Raw genomic sequence first — 17,730 nt, 5'->3', positions numbered from 1 at the left:
TCTTACTGAAGTGGCCCGGAATCTCTGGACACAACAGAGACCGGCAGGGGGCGTAAGAGCGCCAGGAAGAAGAGTGGGAAAACAAGTGACAGTGAAGCCCAAGGGCAATGTCACAGCTCTAGGAGACCGGAGGTTCTGGTCTCCCTGGGACAGTTCTGGGGTATGCCTGTGGTACCGATGCAATTATTAGAGTCTTCTTTTGCATTAATAAATCCCAATTTGAACAATAAATTATAGGCTGACCTTTTGTAACAGCAGCTAACATTTAAAAAATGCTTACCTCAAGTCATCATAGACATTAACTTATTTAATCCTCAAAACAAGGCTGGGAAGTGATAGGGGCCCCAGTATCATTCCTATTTGTTCTTGAGAAAACAGAGCTTTGCAGCAGCGAAGTGGGGGAGCCACAACTGGTACATGCATCCGTCTCACTCTGCACCCTATATATACTCTTAACTCTTTTATGGTACTGGTCACAGCCTGAAGACCACTGAGAGAAACTTTTTCATGAATGGTAAAATACATCACAAATTAATTCTATATTTTAAAAAGTGCTACTTCTTATTTGCCATGATGAATATTATCATTGATCTTCGTTAAAATGTAAAAACACAATTTAAAGAAAGCAAAGAATGTGCCAGCATTTTCATGTCTATTCATACATTCATTAATAAACAGAAGCATGCATAACTATGATATAGCAAAACAAAGAAATAATTGGTTTAATGCCACATGTTGACCTACAGTATTCCCATAATAAACTGTGACAGTGAATCACCAATGAATCTACCTTGTCCCAGACCCACAGTGCTGGGCTAACTTATCACAGTTATTTGCTCAGACTTACCACATATATGCAGCATGTCATAGATTGGGCCCAGACACCGCCACACACATATAATACAGACAGCACAGTGCCTGGCACAAGACAGGGGACCATAGAGGGTTGGAGCACACACTAGTGCAAGATTGCACCCATGGTTCAGGAGGTGTTTCATATGCCCCAAGGAAGCCAGCCTTGGAGGGGTGCAGATAATAAAGTGCATCCTTCTTGAGTTTGCAAATGATATGAAAATGTTAACAGAAGGCCAGTCCTGCACCCATTCCTAGTTCTCCACTCACTTGTCACTGGAGATGCTGCAATCTATGACTGTTTTTCTGCTTGTATTGATGATTATGAATGGCAGCTGAATGGTAGAGTTCAGAGCTGGCGGGCCCTGGTTTTGCTGCTCATTTTGTCGATTTCTCTGTACCAGGTTTTTGAAAGCGATTTGCTGTAATGATCAATAAAAAGAATGTGGTCAAATGTGCATAAGTGAGTTGGAATTTAAAAGAATTAAGATAATACCTTTAAAATATAGCTTAAAATTAGAGAGTTTAAAGAGAAAGCCCACCTGCACTAATGAATTAATTTAAAAAATTAAACATTTCAGAAAGAATGATCTAACTCAATACATACATTTTTCCATCATCCATAGGAACAGAACCTCACAATCTGGTAGAGAACCAGCAGGCACCTGGAACTCTTCAGCAAACGACACAGGAAGGGTCATACCATTTATCTAACACAGACTCCTGAGAGTTTGGGGTCAAATATGCCCTTTAGGATGTCTAGCCCAGGGATATGCAAACATTTTAAAGTCACAAAATCCTTTCTTCAAATAAAATATCACTGGAGGTCGGGCACAGTGGCTCACGCCTGTAATTCCAACACTTTGGGAGGCCAAAGCAGGTGGATTGCTTGAGGCCAGGACTTTAAGGCCAACCTGGGCAACATGGCAAAACCCTATCTCTACAAAAAATACAAAAACTAGCTGGGCATGGTGGCATGTGCCTATAGTCCCAGCTACTCAGGAGGCTGAGGTGGGAGGATTGTTTGAACCCAGGAGGCAGAATTTGCTGTGAGCAGAGATCATAGCACTGCATTCCAGCCTGGCTGACAGAATGAGACCCTGTCTCAAAAAAACAAAGCAAAACAAAAAAACTCATGTAAAACAGATGGAAGTGGCACTGTTCAGGCTGGCTGCAGTGAGGCCAGGTCCTAAACTCTGCCACCTCAGCCCTCAAGCACAGCCACATGGTTTCTAAGGCACCTCCACAGAACTTCTCAGCATCCTCTGGGCACAGTCTGGAATCCAGCCCCAGCCTTCCCCAACCTGACACTTCTAGATGAGGTAACTGAGGCTCAGTGCTAATTATAAGATACATCAAGGCCTAAATCTTTTTACTGGATCTTGCTGCTACTTTTAGTTAATAACCATTACTCAAAAGCCAAAGAAAGTGATCTCCCTTTTAGACGGAAGCCGCAGTGAGCCGAGATCGCACCATTGTACTCCAGCCTGGGCAACAAGAGCAAAACTCTGTCTCAGAAAAACCAACCAACAAACAAACACACAAACAAATAAGTTATCATTATAACTTTTTTAAATAAGGCAAATGTATGACAGAATTTTATAGCTAGACTGTATGCGGTTCAAGTTTTTCATCTGGTCAAGAAATAACGTTTTAAAAGTTCCTCAAGTCAGAGCCATTCATTCCCCTTCATTAGCTTGTTATATCTTGTCACCCTGTAGTGATAAATTTATTTTTTACATTTTAGCAATCTTATGATCAGTATTGTTTATTTCAGGTTCTGGGCCTTAACTAAAGTTTCAGTAAGATTACTATTATTGGCCAGGCATGGTAGCTCACACCTGTAATCTCAGCACTTTGGGAGGCCAAAGTGGGAAGTTCTCTTGGGCCTAGGAGTTCGAGGATGCAGTAAGCTATGACTGTGCCACTACACTCCAGCCTGGGCAACAGAGGCCCTTTCTCAAGAAGAAAAAGAAAAGAAAAAAGAAAAAAAGGAAAGAAGGGAAGGTGAAGGGGAAGGGGAAAGGGAAGGGGAAGGGGAAGGGAAAAGGAAAGAAAAGAGAAAAGAAAAGAAAGGAAAAGAAAAGAAAAGAAAAAGATTACTATTATCTTAAAATGGCTGAGTGCTATCTCCCCAAAAAGGGAGCATCTACTCTTTGAAATGCACCAAAAATAATGAACACCAATTTATTGTAGACCTAAGTGTGTCCAAAAATCACTATCAATAACTAGCACTGTCAGTATCATTACCAAACATTATTGAGGTTATGCTTCGTTATTTTCTGTTGCTAAAGAACTAATTTATTGCTTAATTCATTTAATAATGAGGAAAAGTTATGATTAAGCTGTGGAACTGAGAAAAAGAATTAAATGCTTACATACTCCTGCATAACTTCTCTTCCCTTTTACTAGAATACACATCTCAAGAGGTGTTCCTACACTTTGCCTAGCCTGGTGTCCCTAGTGCCATAAGAGGACCTCGGTATATGGGGGAATATAAGCAGTGATAACTAATGACCCTTATGTATTTGTGATTCACTGTTTAATGCTGTGCACATTTAATAGTATCAGTGGTTTTTCAAGTGAAGAGAGCAGTAAAAACATAATGTTTATTATTATTATTATTATTTTTTTGAGATGGAGTTTTGCTCTGTCGCCCAGGCTGGAGTACAGTGGTGCGATCTCGGCTCACTGCAACCTCCGCCTCCCAGGTTCAAATGATTCTCCTGCTTCAGCCTCCCGAGTAGCTGGGACTACAGGTACCCGCCACCATGCCCAGCTAATTTTCGTATTTTTAGTAGAGGTGGGGTTTTACCATATTGGCCAGGCTGGTCTCGAACTCCTGACCTTGTGATCTGCCTGCCCTGGCCTCCCAAAGTGCTAGGATTACAGGCGTGAGCCACTGCACCTGGTCATAATGTTGTTTTTTTTAACATTGTCACAAATTTCATATACCACATAACGTTATTTTGGATAGAAAAAGGAAAAATAATTTCCCACTTATTTTGAACGGACTTATTTGTTGCCCTTTGAATGATTTCCTTTGGCCTTTTTTTCCTTTTCAAACTCATTAACATCTATTTCAGAGGCTGAACAGCTTTAAGTGTGTTCATTCATTTTCCTGTGTGTTTGTTATGGAAAAGGTTTAAGGGCTGGAAGGGGCAATTATAGAGATAAAAGTAGGATATTGGGTTTATCTACAGGTTTGCTTTACTCACACCATTCTTCTACTGCATTACCAAAAATAAAAGAGAGGTGGTAGCAAGTAGGTAATAGTTACCTGTGTCATGTGACATGAGTGAGTTGTGACATTAGCTTATTAAAAAAAAAAATCAAGTGAGCTTAGCCACAGCAAATGGATTTACTTTTTTTTTTTTTTTTTAAAGACAGTCTTGCTCTTTTGCCCAGGCTGGGCTGCAGTGGTGCAATCTCGGCTAACTGCAACCTCCACCTCCCTGGTTCAAGTAATTCTCTTGCCTCAGCCTCCTGAGTACCTGAGATTACAGGTGTGCATTGCCACACCTGGCTTTTTGTATTTTTAGTAGAGATGGGGTTTCACCATGTTGGTCAGGCTGGTCTCGGACTCCTGACCTTGTGATCTGCCCGCCTCGGCCTCCCAACGTGCTGGGACGACAGGTGTAAACCACCGCGCCCGGCTGCTTAATTTACTTTCTATGACAACTTCATTTATTTGATGAAAGGAAAAAACCTGAAATGCTAGGAGGAAATACTTTTTTTTTTTTGAGATGAAGTTTCGCTCTTGTTGCCCAGGCTGGAGTGCAGTGGGGCGATCTCGGCTCACTGCAACCTCTTCCTCCCGAGTTCAAGAGATCATCCTGCCTCAGCCTCTCCCAAGTAGCTGGGATTACAGGCATGTGCCACCATGCCTGGCTAATTTTTTGTATTTTTAGTAGACACAGGGTTTCTCCATGTTGGTCAGGCTGGTCTCGAACTCCTGAACTCAGGTGATCTGCCCACCTCCACCTTCCAAAATGCTGGGATTACAGGCGTGAGCCACCATGCCCGGCCTTCGGAAATAAGTTTTATGTTTACCAGAAGACCACAAGTTGATTTAAGTTATACTTTGGGTTTCACTTTAATGTTTAGAGAGACCTGTTTCTATAAATGTTGACAGCCAGGTTGCCCCTGGGTGGAAATCTATAAATATTTGGTTTGAGAGACAGTAGAGGAAAAGAAGTTCAGGACTTTAAAAAATAAAAGAACAATGTTCATGGTACAGAGGTAAACAGGGAAAAAATATTCAGTTTCATTCTTTGCATCAGGCATCTAGAGATGGGAAAGTCCTACACACATGAGGGTGATCTTGCCCAGCACCATTCTTTCTGATAGGCAGATAACTGTAGGCATGCTGATAAACAGGTTTTTAAAAATAACATGCCAAAAAAATTAAGCTCCAAAATGTTCCATGGTTTTGAGGAAATTCCAGGAAGGCCCCAGCACAGGGTTTGGGGCACGAGCTGCTAGGGGATACTGCAGATAACTATGCAGGGATAGGGACAACAGAGAGGCAGCCAGGGGGAAGAAGATGGCAGCACGGGAGTTCAAGGAGGAGGGTTTGGTAGAATTCTACAGGCAGGAGCATAGGAATAAACTGTCCGTTTCAGCTTATTTTTTTTTAAAGCTGCACAATATTCTCTTCAAACAAAACATTATTATTAATTATATATAATATATATTATGTATATAAATATATAATTATATATACATAATATATAATATAATATAATATATATAATATATTTATACACGTATATATATCACCAGCCTAAGTTTTGGTATTTCTATAAATCTTACTGAATTAGACCCGGTGCGGTGGCTCATGTCTGTAATCCCATCACTTTGGGAGGCTGAGGTGGGTGGATCACAAGGCCAAGAATTCAAGACTAGCCTGGCCAGATGGTGAAACCCCATCTCTACTAAAAATACGAAAAAATTTGCCAGGCGTGATGGTGGGCACCTGTAATCCCAGCTACTTGGGAGGCTGAGGCAGAGAATGGCTTGAACCCAGGAGGCAGAGGTTACAGTGAGCCAAGATCGCACCACTGCATTCCAGCCTGGTGTCTCAAAAAACAACAACAAAAATCTTACTGAATTATGTCATGCCATTCTGTCATTTACTGATAAGTATTACAGGCAGATTTGATTACTGTACTTGAAGCACCTAAAATTTAACTAGCTTCACTAGTGGATATTCCAAATTCGGGTTAAAATTAACAAACACAAAAAGACACCTGACAGTTTATGTTTGGAGAGGCCTGAGTGTCAACGGTGAACTGCTGCCTGGTGTAAGTCATACACAGGGCAGGGAAGCTGCTGTGGAGCTGAGATGATGGCAACAGATGGGACCATCTTAAGGCAAAGCACGTGGATGGCAACTAGCTAGGAGGTAAGAGAGGCTGCTCTGGCGTGGGCTCACCACATACTACTCAGAGGCACCACAACTAGAAAACACACTGACTGCAAAAGGCAGGAAGTGGAGAAATAGGGAAGGTAATGAAAACATCGTGGCATCTTTACCTGTAGAAGAAGTTCTTGCAACTGGGCCCGCTTCTGCTTTATCCGTTCTATCCGCCTCTGCTTCTCTATCTTTAAAACATTGGTTACAAAATAATATGAACACAGGTAGAGTATAAAGTATCATTCACTTTCCAGGTCCCTATTCTGAGATAACCATTTTCCCTAGAGAAACTCAACCCATTTTAACAATATGAATAAAGACAAATCATATCTTTGTAGGGGGCAGGGGTTGGAGTGAACAAGTAGGCACAACATCAGATCTGTGGCAACTGTCATCAAAAATGAAATCATATACTTAATGAATACTTGTTAGCAGTACTTGTTGCAATTATTATTCAAGTTCTAATCAAATAGTACCACTTAGTTTATACTTACTCTATCTGCCAACACAAAAGTAAGCATTTTACACACATTAATTCATCTTCACAAACACCTTATGAGTTAAGTCCTGTTGTTATCCACTTTGCATCGAAGGAAATGGAGGCATAGAGGGCTTGAGTAACTACCCAATGTCACGCAGCTAGTGAATGGCAAGAGTCAAGATTTGAACCTAAACCCTCTGGCTACAGGGACTCTATTATTAATTACTTTGTTATATTACTCCTCTGAGAATAAGGCAAGATCTTATTTACAATTTCAGTTTAGCTGACTCTCCAATGAGGACAGCTGATCATACAGATATCTCACACATCATGGTAGGCTGGGCGTAGTGGCTCACGCCTGTAATCCCAGCACTTTGGGAGGCCAAGGTGGGAGAATCACTTGAGATCAGGAGTTTGAGACCAGCCTGGCCAACATGGCGAAACCCCGTCTCTACAAAAAATACAAAAGCCGTGTGTAGTGGCGCGCGCCTGTAGTCCCAGCTAATTGGGAGGCTGAAACACAAGAATTGCTTGAACTCGGGAGGTGGAGGTTGCAGTGAGCCGAGATCACGCCACTGCACTCCAGCCTGGGCAACAAAGCAAGACCCTGTCTCAAAAAAAAAAAAAAAAGGAACATGCTTATTGGACAAATTTTCCAGCTTCAAACCACTGCTTTTTTTCCTCAATCTGATAACTACTTAGAGAAAACAGACATTAGGGTCTGAACTTCCTTGCAGTTGAGTTCCTCACTGTCTCCTTGGGCAAAAGCCAATGACATCTATTAAGAAAATTTACGGCTGGGAGTGGTGGCTCACGCCTGTAATCCCAGTACTTTGGGAGGCCAAGGTGGGCGGATCACGAGGTCAGGAGTTCGAGAGCAGCCTGGCCAAGAGACCAGCCTGGCCCATAAAGTGAAACTTTGTCTCTACTAAAAAAAAAAAAAAAAAAAAAAAAAAAATTAGCCAGGCATAGTGGCAGGCACCAGTAATCCCATCTACTTGGGAGGCTGAGGCAGGAGAATTGCTTGAACCTGGGAGGTGGAGGTTGCAGGAGCTGACAAAGATCGCGCCATTGAACTCCAGCCTGGGTGACAGAGCAAAACTCCAACTCAAAACAAACAAAAAAAAAAAAGAAAAGAAAATTTACAGGAGCCCATTGGTTTGGACTGAGCTCCTGCACTAGACCCAACAGACCAAACTAAAATGGAGTCACTCATGCTGAAGTTCCATGCCACCAGGCCAAAACTAAGTTGTTTATCTGACCTAGGAAATCAGGAGAGAAAGAGAGAATAGTAAACTACCCAAACAGGCCAGTTGCAGCTGGCATAAGAGAGTCTTCTCTGTTTTACCCTTACAAGGAAAGTGACATTGAAATGTCCAATCTGCTTTTTGATCTGTTTCTGCCTCTATCTGCCTTTGCTGCTTCTCTATCTTTAAAACACTGAATAATGTTCAACCTCTTCTGCTCAGCTTATAGGAACACTCATTCTACTTACTAGTGAGGTGTTGCCAGATTCTAGAATCACAAATAAAAGACAATTAAGATCTTTAAATTTGTTAAAATTTTGTTTTTCGATCATCAAATAAGACATTTTTCCTGTCTGCTTCAGCAGATTATCTCTTACTTGCTCCGCATCCAGTCTAGTTTATACTAGGGAGTTTCCATTCATGATTCCTCTATCCACCACGTTTTACTTTTAAATTACTTAAGATTCACGTAAAATCTGTGTGGTGTTCTACATTGGAAAAGATGTTGTAGGAGCATCCCTTTATCAGAAGCTCTGACAAGCAAGGCCCCTTATCTGTCCCTCATCCAACTAGGTCAAGCCACACCGATTCTACCTCTATAACACCTCTCCAATCTCATGGCCACTGCTGTTAACTCAGACCATCTCTAATCCCCCTCCTCCATTCCATTTCCTTCCCTACCTGTTAATTTTACTTCCAACCCACTGGCAGAGTGATCCTTCAAAAAACATCCTATCAACCTTTCTCTTTGTAATTTATCAACTGCTTCCCTTTGTTTACAGGATCAGGTCCCCACTGCTTAACACTTAGATATCCATCCAGCTTTCTGAATGCCTGTTCCCTAGCCACACCCAGCTCCAGGCAAGCTTTCTCACGCCTGTCTCAGCCCATGCAGCGCCTCTGCCTGGAAGGCCCTCCCCACCCGTATCCACTTGGCAAACTACTCCCACCTCATGCCTGAGCTCTGGGATTATCTCCTTGGTAAAGCCCTCCCCCATCCCTCTTTGCAGAGAATCTGCACATTTCTTTCATAGGAGTAATCACATTTTTGGTTAACTCTTTTACATTTCTCTTCTCCCCAGTTAGAATGACAGTTCCTTGGGTTCAGAGATTTGCCTTGTATAACCTGTGATTAAGCACAAGGTAGATGTGAATAGGTTTTTTTGCTTAGTAAGTCTTTAGTATAAGCTCAATATTACTCATGAAAATGATGCTCAAATTCCACTCCATCAGAAGGAAGAAAAACGAGAAAAGGAGGATATTTCCACTGTAGCATATGAAAAATATTATATAGCTTCTGATGAATATCTGGTTTCTCTCTCCATCCATAAGTATAATAATACCAAGTAACTGAATTGCTGGGGAGAAAAAAGACTGAGAAAAACAGGAAACCAATCTTAATTATCTCCCAAAGCTATATATATACACACACACACACATATATACACATTTTTTTAAAGATGGAGTCTTGCTCTTATCGCCTAGACTGGAGTGCAATGGCGTCATCTCGGTTCACTGTAACCTCTGCCTCCTGGGTTCAAACGATTCTCCTGCCTCAGCCTTCCCAGTGGCTGGGATCACAGGCGTCCGCCACTGGCTAATTTTTGTATTTTTAGTAGAGATGGGGTTTCACCATTTTGGCCAGGCTGGTCTTGAACTCCTGACCTCAGGTGATCCACCCACCTTGGCCACCCAAAGTGCTGGGATTATAGGCGTGAGCCACTGCGCCTGGCCCAAAAGCCGTATTTAACCTCAGTTTATTCCATTTATGGTCATGGTAGTAAAATTATGTCATGTCAATTTAGAAACAGTATGTTAGGGAACATGCTCATGTAGAAAGAATTTTCTATAATGTTTAAAGTTAACAGAACTTAAAATGCTTCTGCATACATAATTCCAAAATTCTATTCATTCTGGTAAAGACAAAAATGAAACACTATTCATTCTGTTGCTATTATTTCTAAAGTCAAATGCAAAAGTCTGACTTTCACAGCTATATTCAGAATATTGTGTAGCCAATAAAGGAAATAAACAGCCAGCTTGATCCTTTTTTTTTTTTTTGGATACATACAGCAAGCATCTTATCAAATAAGATACCATTTCACCAAAAGTTTATTAGTAGAGTGCTCAGAATTAACTTGGAATGAAATAAAAATCTTCTCTAAGAAACAGTAAAATCAAACTGTTATTTAACTTTTATATCCCTCAGTTTCATCATTTACAAATTAAACTGTAGACTATACCTATAAGGCACCTTCCAATTCTAAAATTCTACAGTCTGTTAAAAAATGACATAGTATACATGAAAAATTGGAAATATTTTATATTACAATTACATTTTTAAATTAAAATGCCTCTGATGTAAAATAATACAAAAAGCTATTCATAAACAGATTTTCTCACTTACCTCCAGATTCTGACATTCCTGAGCAGAATTGGTAGGCAGGCCAATCCACTTGATTTCTTTTTTTTCCTTTGAAATTATGTTCATTGCCATTAGCACATTTAAAGCATCATAAACTCTTCGCCTAATGTTTTTCTGATCGTAAGCCTGCTAAAAAACATTTTCATTGAGTGATAATTAAGGGTTAAGATACAGTCACATGATATTAATATGTCAAATTAATATTACGTCTTCAAAGTGCTGGAAGGATTCTATTTTTTTATTTAGCAAACTGACAAAGACATCCAAAAGAATTCTATATTCCGTGAAAATATCCTTCAAAATTAAAGATGAAATAAAAATACTTTCAAACAATATAAAACAAAATAATCTTAAAAATAAAGATCATGTTACCTGCAGATCTACACTGAAATATACTAAAGGATTTCTTCAGGTAGAAGAAATATCATCTAAGATGGGAGCTTAGAGATGTAGGATAGAATGAAGACCAACCCAAAAGGTAAATATGTGGGTAAATCTCAATTTTCACTGTATAAAACAATAATAATGTCTTATGGAGGCTAGAATAAATACAGAACTTAATTAATATACATGACAATAAATAGTATATATTAACAGAAAAACATATTGGAGGTAAAGTGTTCTAAGCCCTTGCATTATCTGGGAGGATTTTAGACTTAAAAAAATCAAGGACATTTATTCAAGTTCTGGGTAAAACTGTGCTTCTCAAAATGTGTTCCTTGACCACTGTTGATCTGCAAATTGTCTCCAATCTACAATGAGATTAGGAACTTGCACCAAAATATAATCCTCTATATGACAATGGACACTGTTCATTCAGTTCAGTTGACCATTTTTCTTCTCCTTTTTTTCCGTTTTTTTTTGAGACAGCATCTCGGTCTGTTACCCAGGCTGGAGTACAGTGGCGCGATCTCAGCTCACTGCAACCTCCACTTCCCAGGTTCAAGTGACTCTTCTGTCTCAGCCTCCCGAGTAGCTGAGACTACAGGCGCGTACCACTGCACCCAGCTAATTTTTGTATTTTTAGTAGAGACGGGGTTTCACCATATTGGCCAGGCTGATCTCAAATTCCTGACCTCGTGATCTGCCCACCTTGACCTCCCAAAGTGCTGGGATTACAGGCGTGAGTCACCCACCCGGACTTTTTCTTCTATTTTTTTTGATAGAAAGACTTACTCAATGAAGGAAACCATGTTGGTTTACAATGTGGAACAAGGTCCTCAGGAAATGCAATGATAATAAAGGATGGTGGAGAACACTGAATCCACCTAAATATAAAACTAGATCTAAATAAGTGGGGGATTTAAGTTATAGAACTGAATGTAAATATTAGAAATCTTGACAATAGGCAAGAAATCCTGACAATAACATCAATAGATATTAGAAATCTTGACAATGATTAGGAATCTTGACAATGATTAGAAATCTTGACAATGCTTGTAATCCCACCACTTTGAGAGGCTGAGGCGGGGGGATCACCTGAGGTCAGGAGTTCAAGACCAGTCTGGCCAACATGGCAAAACCCCATCTCTACTAAAAAATACAAAACTAAGCTGGGCGTGGTGGCACATGCCTGTAATCCCAGCTACCTGGGAGGCTGAGGCAGGAAAATCTCTTGAATCCGGGAGACGGAGGTTGCAGTGAGTCGAGATTGTGCCACTGCACTCCAGTCTGGGTGACAAAGCTAGACTCTGTCTCAAAAAAAAAAAGAAATGTTGACCCTGCAGAAACAATGATCCTGTAACAAGTCCTGGGAGAAGGCAATGTGGTAGGTATGCCAATTTCCTCTTTTTGATATTGGAAGGGATATGGATGTTATTCAAAGCAGATTAAATAATAATAAAGGGTTCAGCACAATATTTATTTAAAGTAATAAAAATAACTATAATAATAATAATGTTATTATTTTTCCGAGACAGAGTCTTGCTCTGTTGCGCAGGCTGTAGTGCAGTGGTGAGATCTTGGCTCACTGCAGCCTTTGCCTCCCAGGTTCAAGCAATTCTCCTGCCTCAGCCTCCTGAGTAGCTGGGATTACAGGAACGTGCCACCATGCCTGGCTATTTTTTTGTATTTTTAGTAGAAACAGGGTTTCACAGTGTTAGCCAGGATGGTGTCGATCTCCTGACCTCGTGATCCGTCCACCTCAGTCTCCCAAAGTGCTGGGATTACAGGAGTGAGCCACCCTGCCAAATATTTTTTAAATGTTAAAACAAAAAAACCCAACTAAGGCCGGGTGCAGTGGCTCACGCCTGTAATCCCAGCACTTTGGAAGGCCGAGGCAGGTGGATCACCTGAGATCAGGAGTTTGAGACCAGCCTAGCCAACATGGTGAAACCCTGTCTCTACTAAAAGTACAAAAATTAGCTGCGAATGGTGGTGTGCGCCTGTAATCCCAGCTACGCGGGAGGCTGAGGCACAAGAAGAGCTTGAACCTGGGAGGCAGAGGTTGCAGTGAGCCAAGATCGCACCACTGAACTCCAGCGTGGGCGACAGAGCGAGGATCCATCTAAAAAAAAAAGAATTCCCTCCAAAATAAAACTCAACAACAACAAAAAATCCCCCAAAATAAAGGATGAAACCCTCAAGTATAATCGTTCATCTAGCTTACCTGATTCCTCAAATCTATAACAAAGATAACACAAAGAGATACCATCATCCATCAAAATCAATGTCAGGTTCATGATCTACCTACCGAATCAGCAGCCAAATGGTTATTTGAATTGGTGAACTCTGACACCAGCTCATCAGCGACTTCATTGTATGATGTTGTACCTTTTCGTTGAACTTTCTCACACACCTTCATTGAAAAGTGTCTCAAGCCTTTCCCATTTTTATCTCCTTTTTTGCTTCGTTTACTAGAAGGGAAAAAAGTTTTTTTACTCCATTATACATATTAGAGACTTCCTTTACAAATCTCTGTAAGATAATTCAAGAAGACAGTAATTTAAGTTTTACTTCGGGTGTCAAAAATTTAAATTGAATAGAGATGAGAAAATGTTTATTTAAACTTACTTTTTGCCTTAAAGGCCTAATAAAGTATGAAGTTAGAGTGTTTTTCTACGCACATCATTTATTTATTTATTCAACAAATATTTATTGACCAGTTACTATTCTATGCTAGATACTGTTATTGACACTGAGAATAAGTCAGTGAAAAAACACAAAAACTTTGCCCTTGTATAGCTAACATACTTATCTTTTCATATTCTATGTAGATTATAGGTTTTTTACTGAAATTAAAACTACAGTCATTTGCCACAGAAGGACATTTCAGTCAATGATGGGCCGCATATACAACAGTAGTCCAATAAGATTACAATGGAATTGAAAAATTCTCATTGCCTAGTGAGGTAGTAACTATCATAATGCCATAGCATAATGCAATACTCACATGTTTGTGGTGATGCTGGCAAACAAACTTACTGCTCTGCCAGTCCTATAAAAGTCTAGCACATGCAATTATGGACAGTACGTAATACTTGATAATTATAATAAATGACTATGTTACTGGTTTCTGTATTTACTAAACTATACTTTTCATCATTTTAGAGCGTACTTCTTCAAATTATAAATTAAAAGTTAACTTTAAAAAGCCTCGGGCAATCCTTCAGGAGGTATCCCGAAGAATGCATTGTTATCACAGGAGATGACAGCTCCATGTGTGTTACTGCCCCTAAAGACCTTCCAGTGGGACAAGATGTGGAGGTAGGGGACAGTGATATTGATGATCTTGACCTCCCTGTAGGCCTAGGATAGTGTGTCTCAGTTTTCTTTTCTTTTTTGGAGAGAGAGTCTCGCCCTATCCCCTATGCTGGAGTGCAGTGGCGTGATCTCTGCTCACTGCAACCTCTGCATCCCAGGTTCAAGCGATTCTCCTGCCTCAGCCTCCCCAGTAGCTGGGATTACAGGTGTGCACCACCACACCTGGCTCATTTTTGTGTTTTTAGTAGAGACAGGGTTTCATCATGTTGGCCAAGCTGTTCTAGAACTCCTGACCTCAGGTGATCCACCCGCCTTGGCCCCCCAAAGTGCTGGGATTACAGGCGTGAGCCACTGCGCCTGGCCCCTGTCTCAGTTTTCTGTTTTGGGGGGTTTCTTTGGATTCAGGGTCTCACTCTGTTGCCTGGGCTAGAGTGCAGTGGTGCCATCATGGCTCACTGCAGCCTAAACCTCCTGTGCTCAAGTGATCCTTCCACCTCAACCTTCCAAGTAGTTAGAATTACAGGTGCATGTCACCATGCCTGGCTAATTTCTTTTCTTTTTTGTAGAGACCCCAGGGTCTCGTTATGTTGCCCAGGCTGCTCTTGAACTCCTGACCTCAAGTGATCCCTCCCATCTCAGCCTCCCAAAGTGTTGGGTTATAAGTGTGAGCCACCCTGCCCAGCCACATCTCAGTGTTCAACAAAAAAGTTTCAAAAGTAAAAAAAAAAAAAAAAATTAAGGATATAAAGAAAATATTTTTGTACAGCTGTACAATGTGTAATGATTAATCAGGGTAATCGGGGTATCCATCATCTCAAGCCTTTTTTGTTTCTTTGTATTAGGAACATTCCAATTCCTTTCCTCTAGTTAGTTAAAATATACAATCGTTGTTAACTACAGCATCCTGTTGTACTACCAAATACTAGATATTATTCATTCTATCTAAGTGTATTTTTGGACCCATTAATATGTTTTTTGTTTTTTTTTTTTTAAAAAGAGTCTCACTCTATCCCCTAGGCTGGAGTGCAGTGGTGCGACCTCAGCTCACTGAGAATCCTGGCTTCAAGCGATTCTCCTGCCTCAGCCTCCCGAGTAGCTGGCATTACAAGCGCCTACCCCCATGACTGGCTAATTTTTGTAGTTTTAGTAGAGATGGGGTTTCACCATGTTGGTCAGGCTGGTCTCAAACTCCTGACCTCAAGTGATCCATCCGCCTTGGCCTCTCCAAAGTGCTGGGATTACAAGTGTGAGCCACTGCTCCCAGCCAATATTGTCTGCATTTTAAGTCAAGTGTTATTATAAGATTAAAACAGTTTGAGAATATTAAAAAGTTTATGAAGTAAAAAAGTTATAGTAAGCTAAGGTGAACTTATTATTGAAGAAGAAAAAATCTTTTTAAAATAAATTAGTGTAGCGTAAGTATACAGTGATTATAAAGTCTAAAGTAGTGTGCAGTAAAGTCCTAGGCCTTCACATTCACTCACCACTCACTGACTCACCCAGAGCAACTTCCAGTCCTGCAAGCTCCATTCATGAAAAGTGCCCTATAAAGGTGTATCATTAAAAAAAATCTTTTACAAGGTATTTTTACTCTACCTTTTCTATGTTTAGGTATGTTTAAATACACAAATACTTACCACTGTATTACAATTACCTATAGTATTCAAACCAGTAACATGCCCGGCAGATTTGCAGCCTAGGGGCAATAGGCTATACCACCCTGGGTTTGGGTAAGTACAGTTGATGATGTTCATACAGCAATGAAATCGCCTAATGAAGCATTTCTCAGAACATATCCCCTCACTGAGTGACGTGGGACTGCGAATATATTTATTGATAAATAATTTACATGTTCTATGTTACGTACATAGAAACAGATACTAAATATGCAGTTTTAAAAGGAATATGAGAAAAGGGTATCTACTTTCTTTTTCCTACATTCCCAAAGAATTATGTATGCATCCCTTGTGATAGTATAGGATGGTATAGGTATCTTACCTCACAGACTACTTATTTGAAATAATGTGAAATCACTAAAATATACTGAAAGGTATTAAGTAGGGGAGTAGAATGGTGAGATTTTCAGTTAAAGCAGAAGATTTTGGGATCAGAATTAATAACAGCAGAAGTGAAATTTATGAGGCACAAGCAGAGATAGCAAGACCAATTGAGAGGGTACTGAAATAGTCCAGGTAAGAGAATATGAATCTCCAAACTGAGGTAGTGGTAGGGCAGGAGACAAAAAGATGGATTTATAAAATTTAAAAGACAAAAATCAATACAATTGTCTGAAGTCGAGGGTAAGGAAGAGAGGAATAGTACAATGACCTCTAGAAAGAAGGGTCATTTACTGAGATCAAAGAGATGAATTAAATTTATGAGTTGCATTTTAAACCTCCTAATCAGCACTGTCTAATACCCCTAGGCACAACTCACATGTGGCTACTGAGTACTTGAAATGTGGGAAGGGTGAATTGAGATGTGTCGTAAGTTTAACACACTGGATTTTATATACTTAATATAAGGAATGAATGTAAAATACCTCACTAGTGATTTTTATAGTTAATTACACATTGAAATACAATATTTTGGATATACTGGATTAAATTAAAAATATTAAAATTAACTTCAAATATTTATTTTCTTTTAAAATTTCTATTGGGCAGCAATAATGTTGTGTATGGGATTATATAGCTATGTTAAAGGCAGCAATAAGATAAGGTGATTTCACGCAATCACTTGGCTAATTGGCTCTCTATAGTCATAACCTGGATAATATTTGTAGTCATATCTGGATAATATTTAAAGGAAGAAATTAAACATAGTCCTTAAGTAGGAACAACTACAATTTTTAAAACTATTATGAAATATACTCTTAAAAAGTAGATACAAGCCTACATGTGAGAGTTTTATAAAATCAGTTCAGTGCATAAATTAATAATAAGCTTGAAGAAAACTTGGTTAAATATCACATTAGTAAACTATCAGATACATATTTTGAGCAGTTTACTCCATTTAACTCTGATCCACAGTCCTTCATCTGAAAAATGCAGAATAACCATCTCATAAGTTGTGAGGATGAATACATATAACATATGGTATACTACAAGTGATTTTATCCCCTTCATGAGCTGCTAGAATTTTCATAAGCAATATAAAACCAGAGGGCACCATTCAACAATGGCTGAATCAATAAATTAAGCTCATTATTTGGAAGGTTAATAGAATATCATGTCTTAACATCAACATTAAAATTTAACAAAGGAGGTTAGAAGAGTCAACACCTGCCATACACAAATGAGAGATTTGGTCCTGCAACCAATCCAGTAAGCCACTTTGAAAGTTAAGCAAAAAATGTCTCTAGTTAAAGAACACTAAAAGGCAAAAGGCTATATAAAGAACTACAACAACAAAAAACCAAACAACTCAATTCGAAAATGGGCAAAGGACCAGGTGCCACGGCTCATGCCTGTAATCCCAGCACTTTGGGAGGCCAAGGCAAGGGGATCACTTGATGTCAGGAGTTTGAGACCAGCCTGGCCAACATGGTGAAACCCCATCTCCACAAAAAAAAAAAAAAAAAAAAAAAAAAAAAAAAAAAGGG

At 39.8% G+C, this 17,730-nt stretch overlaps 1 protein-coding gene across 5 annotated transcripts in view; it reads right to left on the bottom strand.

Moving 5' to 3' along the window:
* Positions 1 to 17,730, bottom strand: part of TFDP2 (transcription factor Dp-2) — a 196,407-nt gene that overhangs the window by 10,278 nt on the left and 168,399 nt on the right. For 3 of the 5 annotated variants that reach the window (XM_025377601.1, XM_025377604.1, XM_025377603.1), the window contains 4 exons: positions 13,117 to 13,279; positions 10,407 to 10,553; positions 6,391 to 6,459; positions 1,123 to 1,274 (listed from right to left, as the gene is read on the bottom strand). In XM_025377601.1, the coding sequence (XP_025233386.1) occupies positions 1,123 to 1,274; positions 6,391 to 6,459; positions 10,407 to 10,553; positions 13,117 to 13,279 (531 nt within the window). The remainder of the gene's footprint in view (positions 1 to 1,122; positions 1,275 to 6,390; positions 6,460 to 10,406; positions 10,554 to 13,116; positions 13,280 to 17,730) is intronic. The other 2 variants (XM_025377602.1, XM_025377606.1) reach the window with 1 other exon arrangement.

This window comes from Theropithecus gelada, chromosome 2 (genome assembly GCF_003255815.1).
Source record: "Theropithecus gelada isolate Dixy chromosome 2, Tgel_1.0, whole genome shotgun sequence".
NCBI lineage: Eukaryota > Metazoa > Chordata > Mammalia > Primates > Cercopithecidae > Theropithecus > Theropithecus gelada.
The sequence above is the reverse complement of the archived record's forward strand: the minus strand, read 5'-3'. Positions and strand labels throughout refer to the sequence as shown.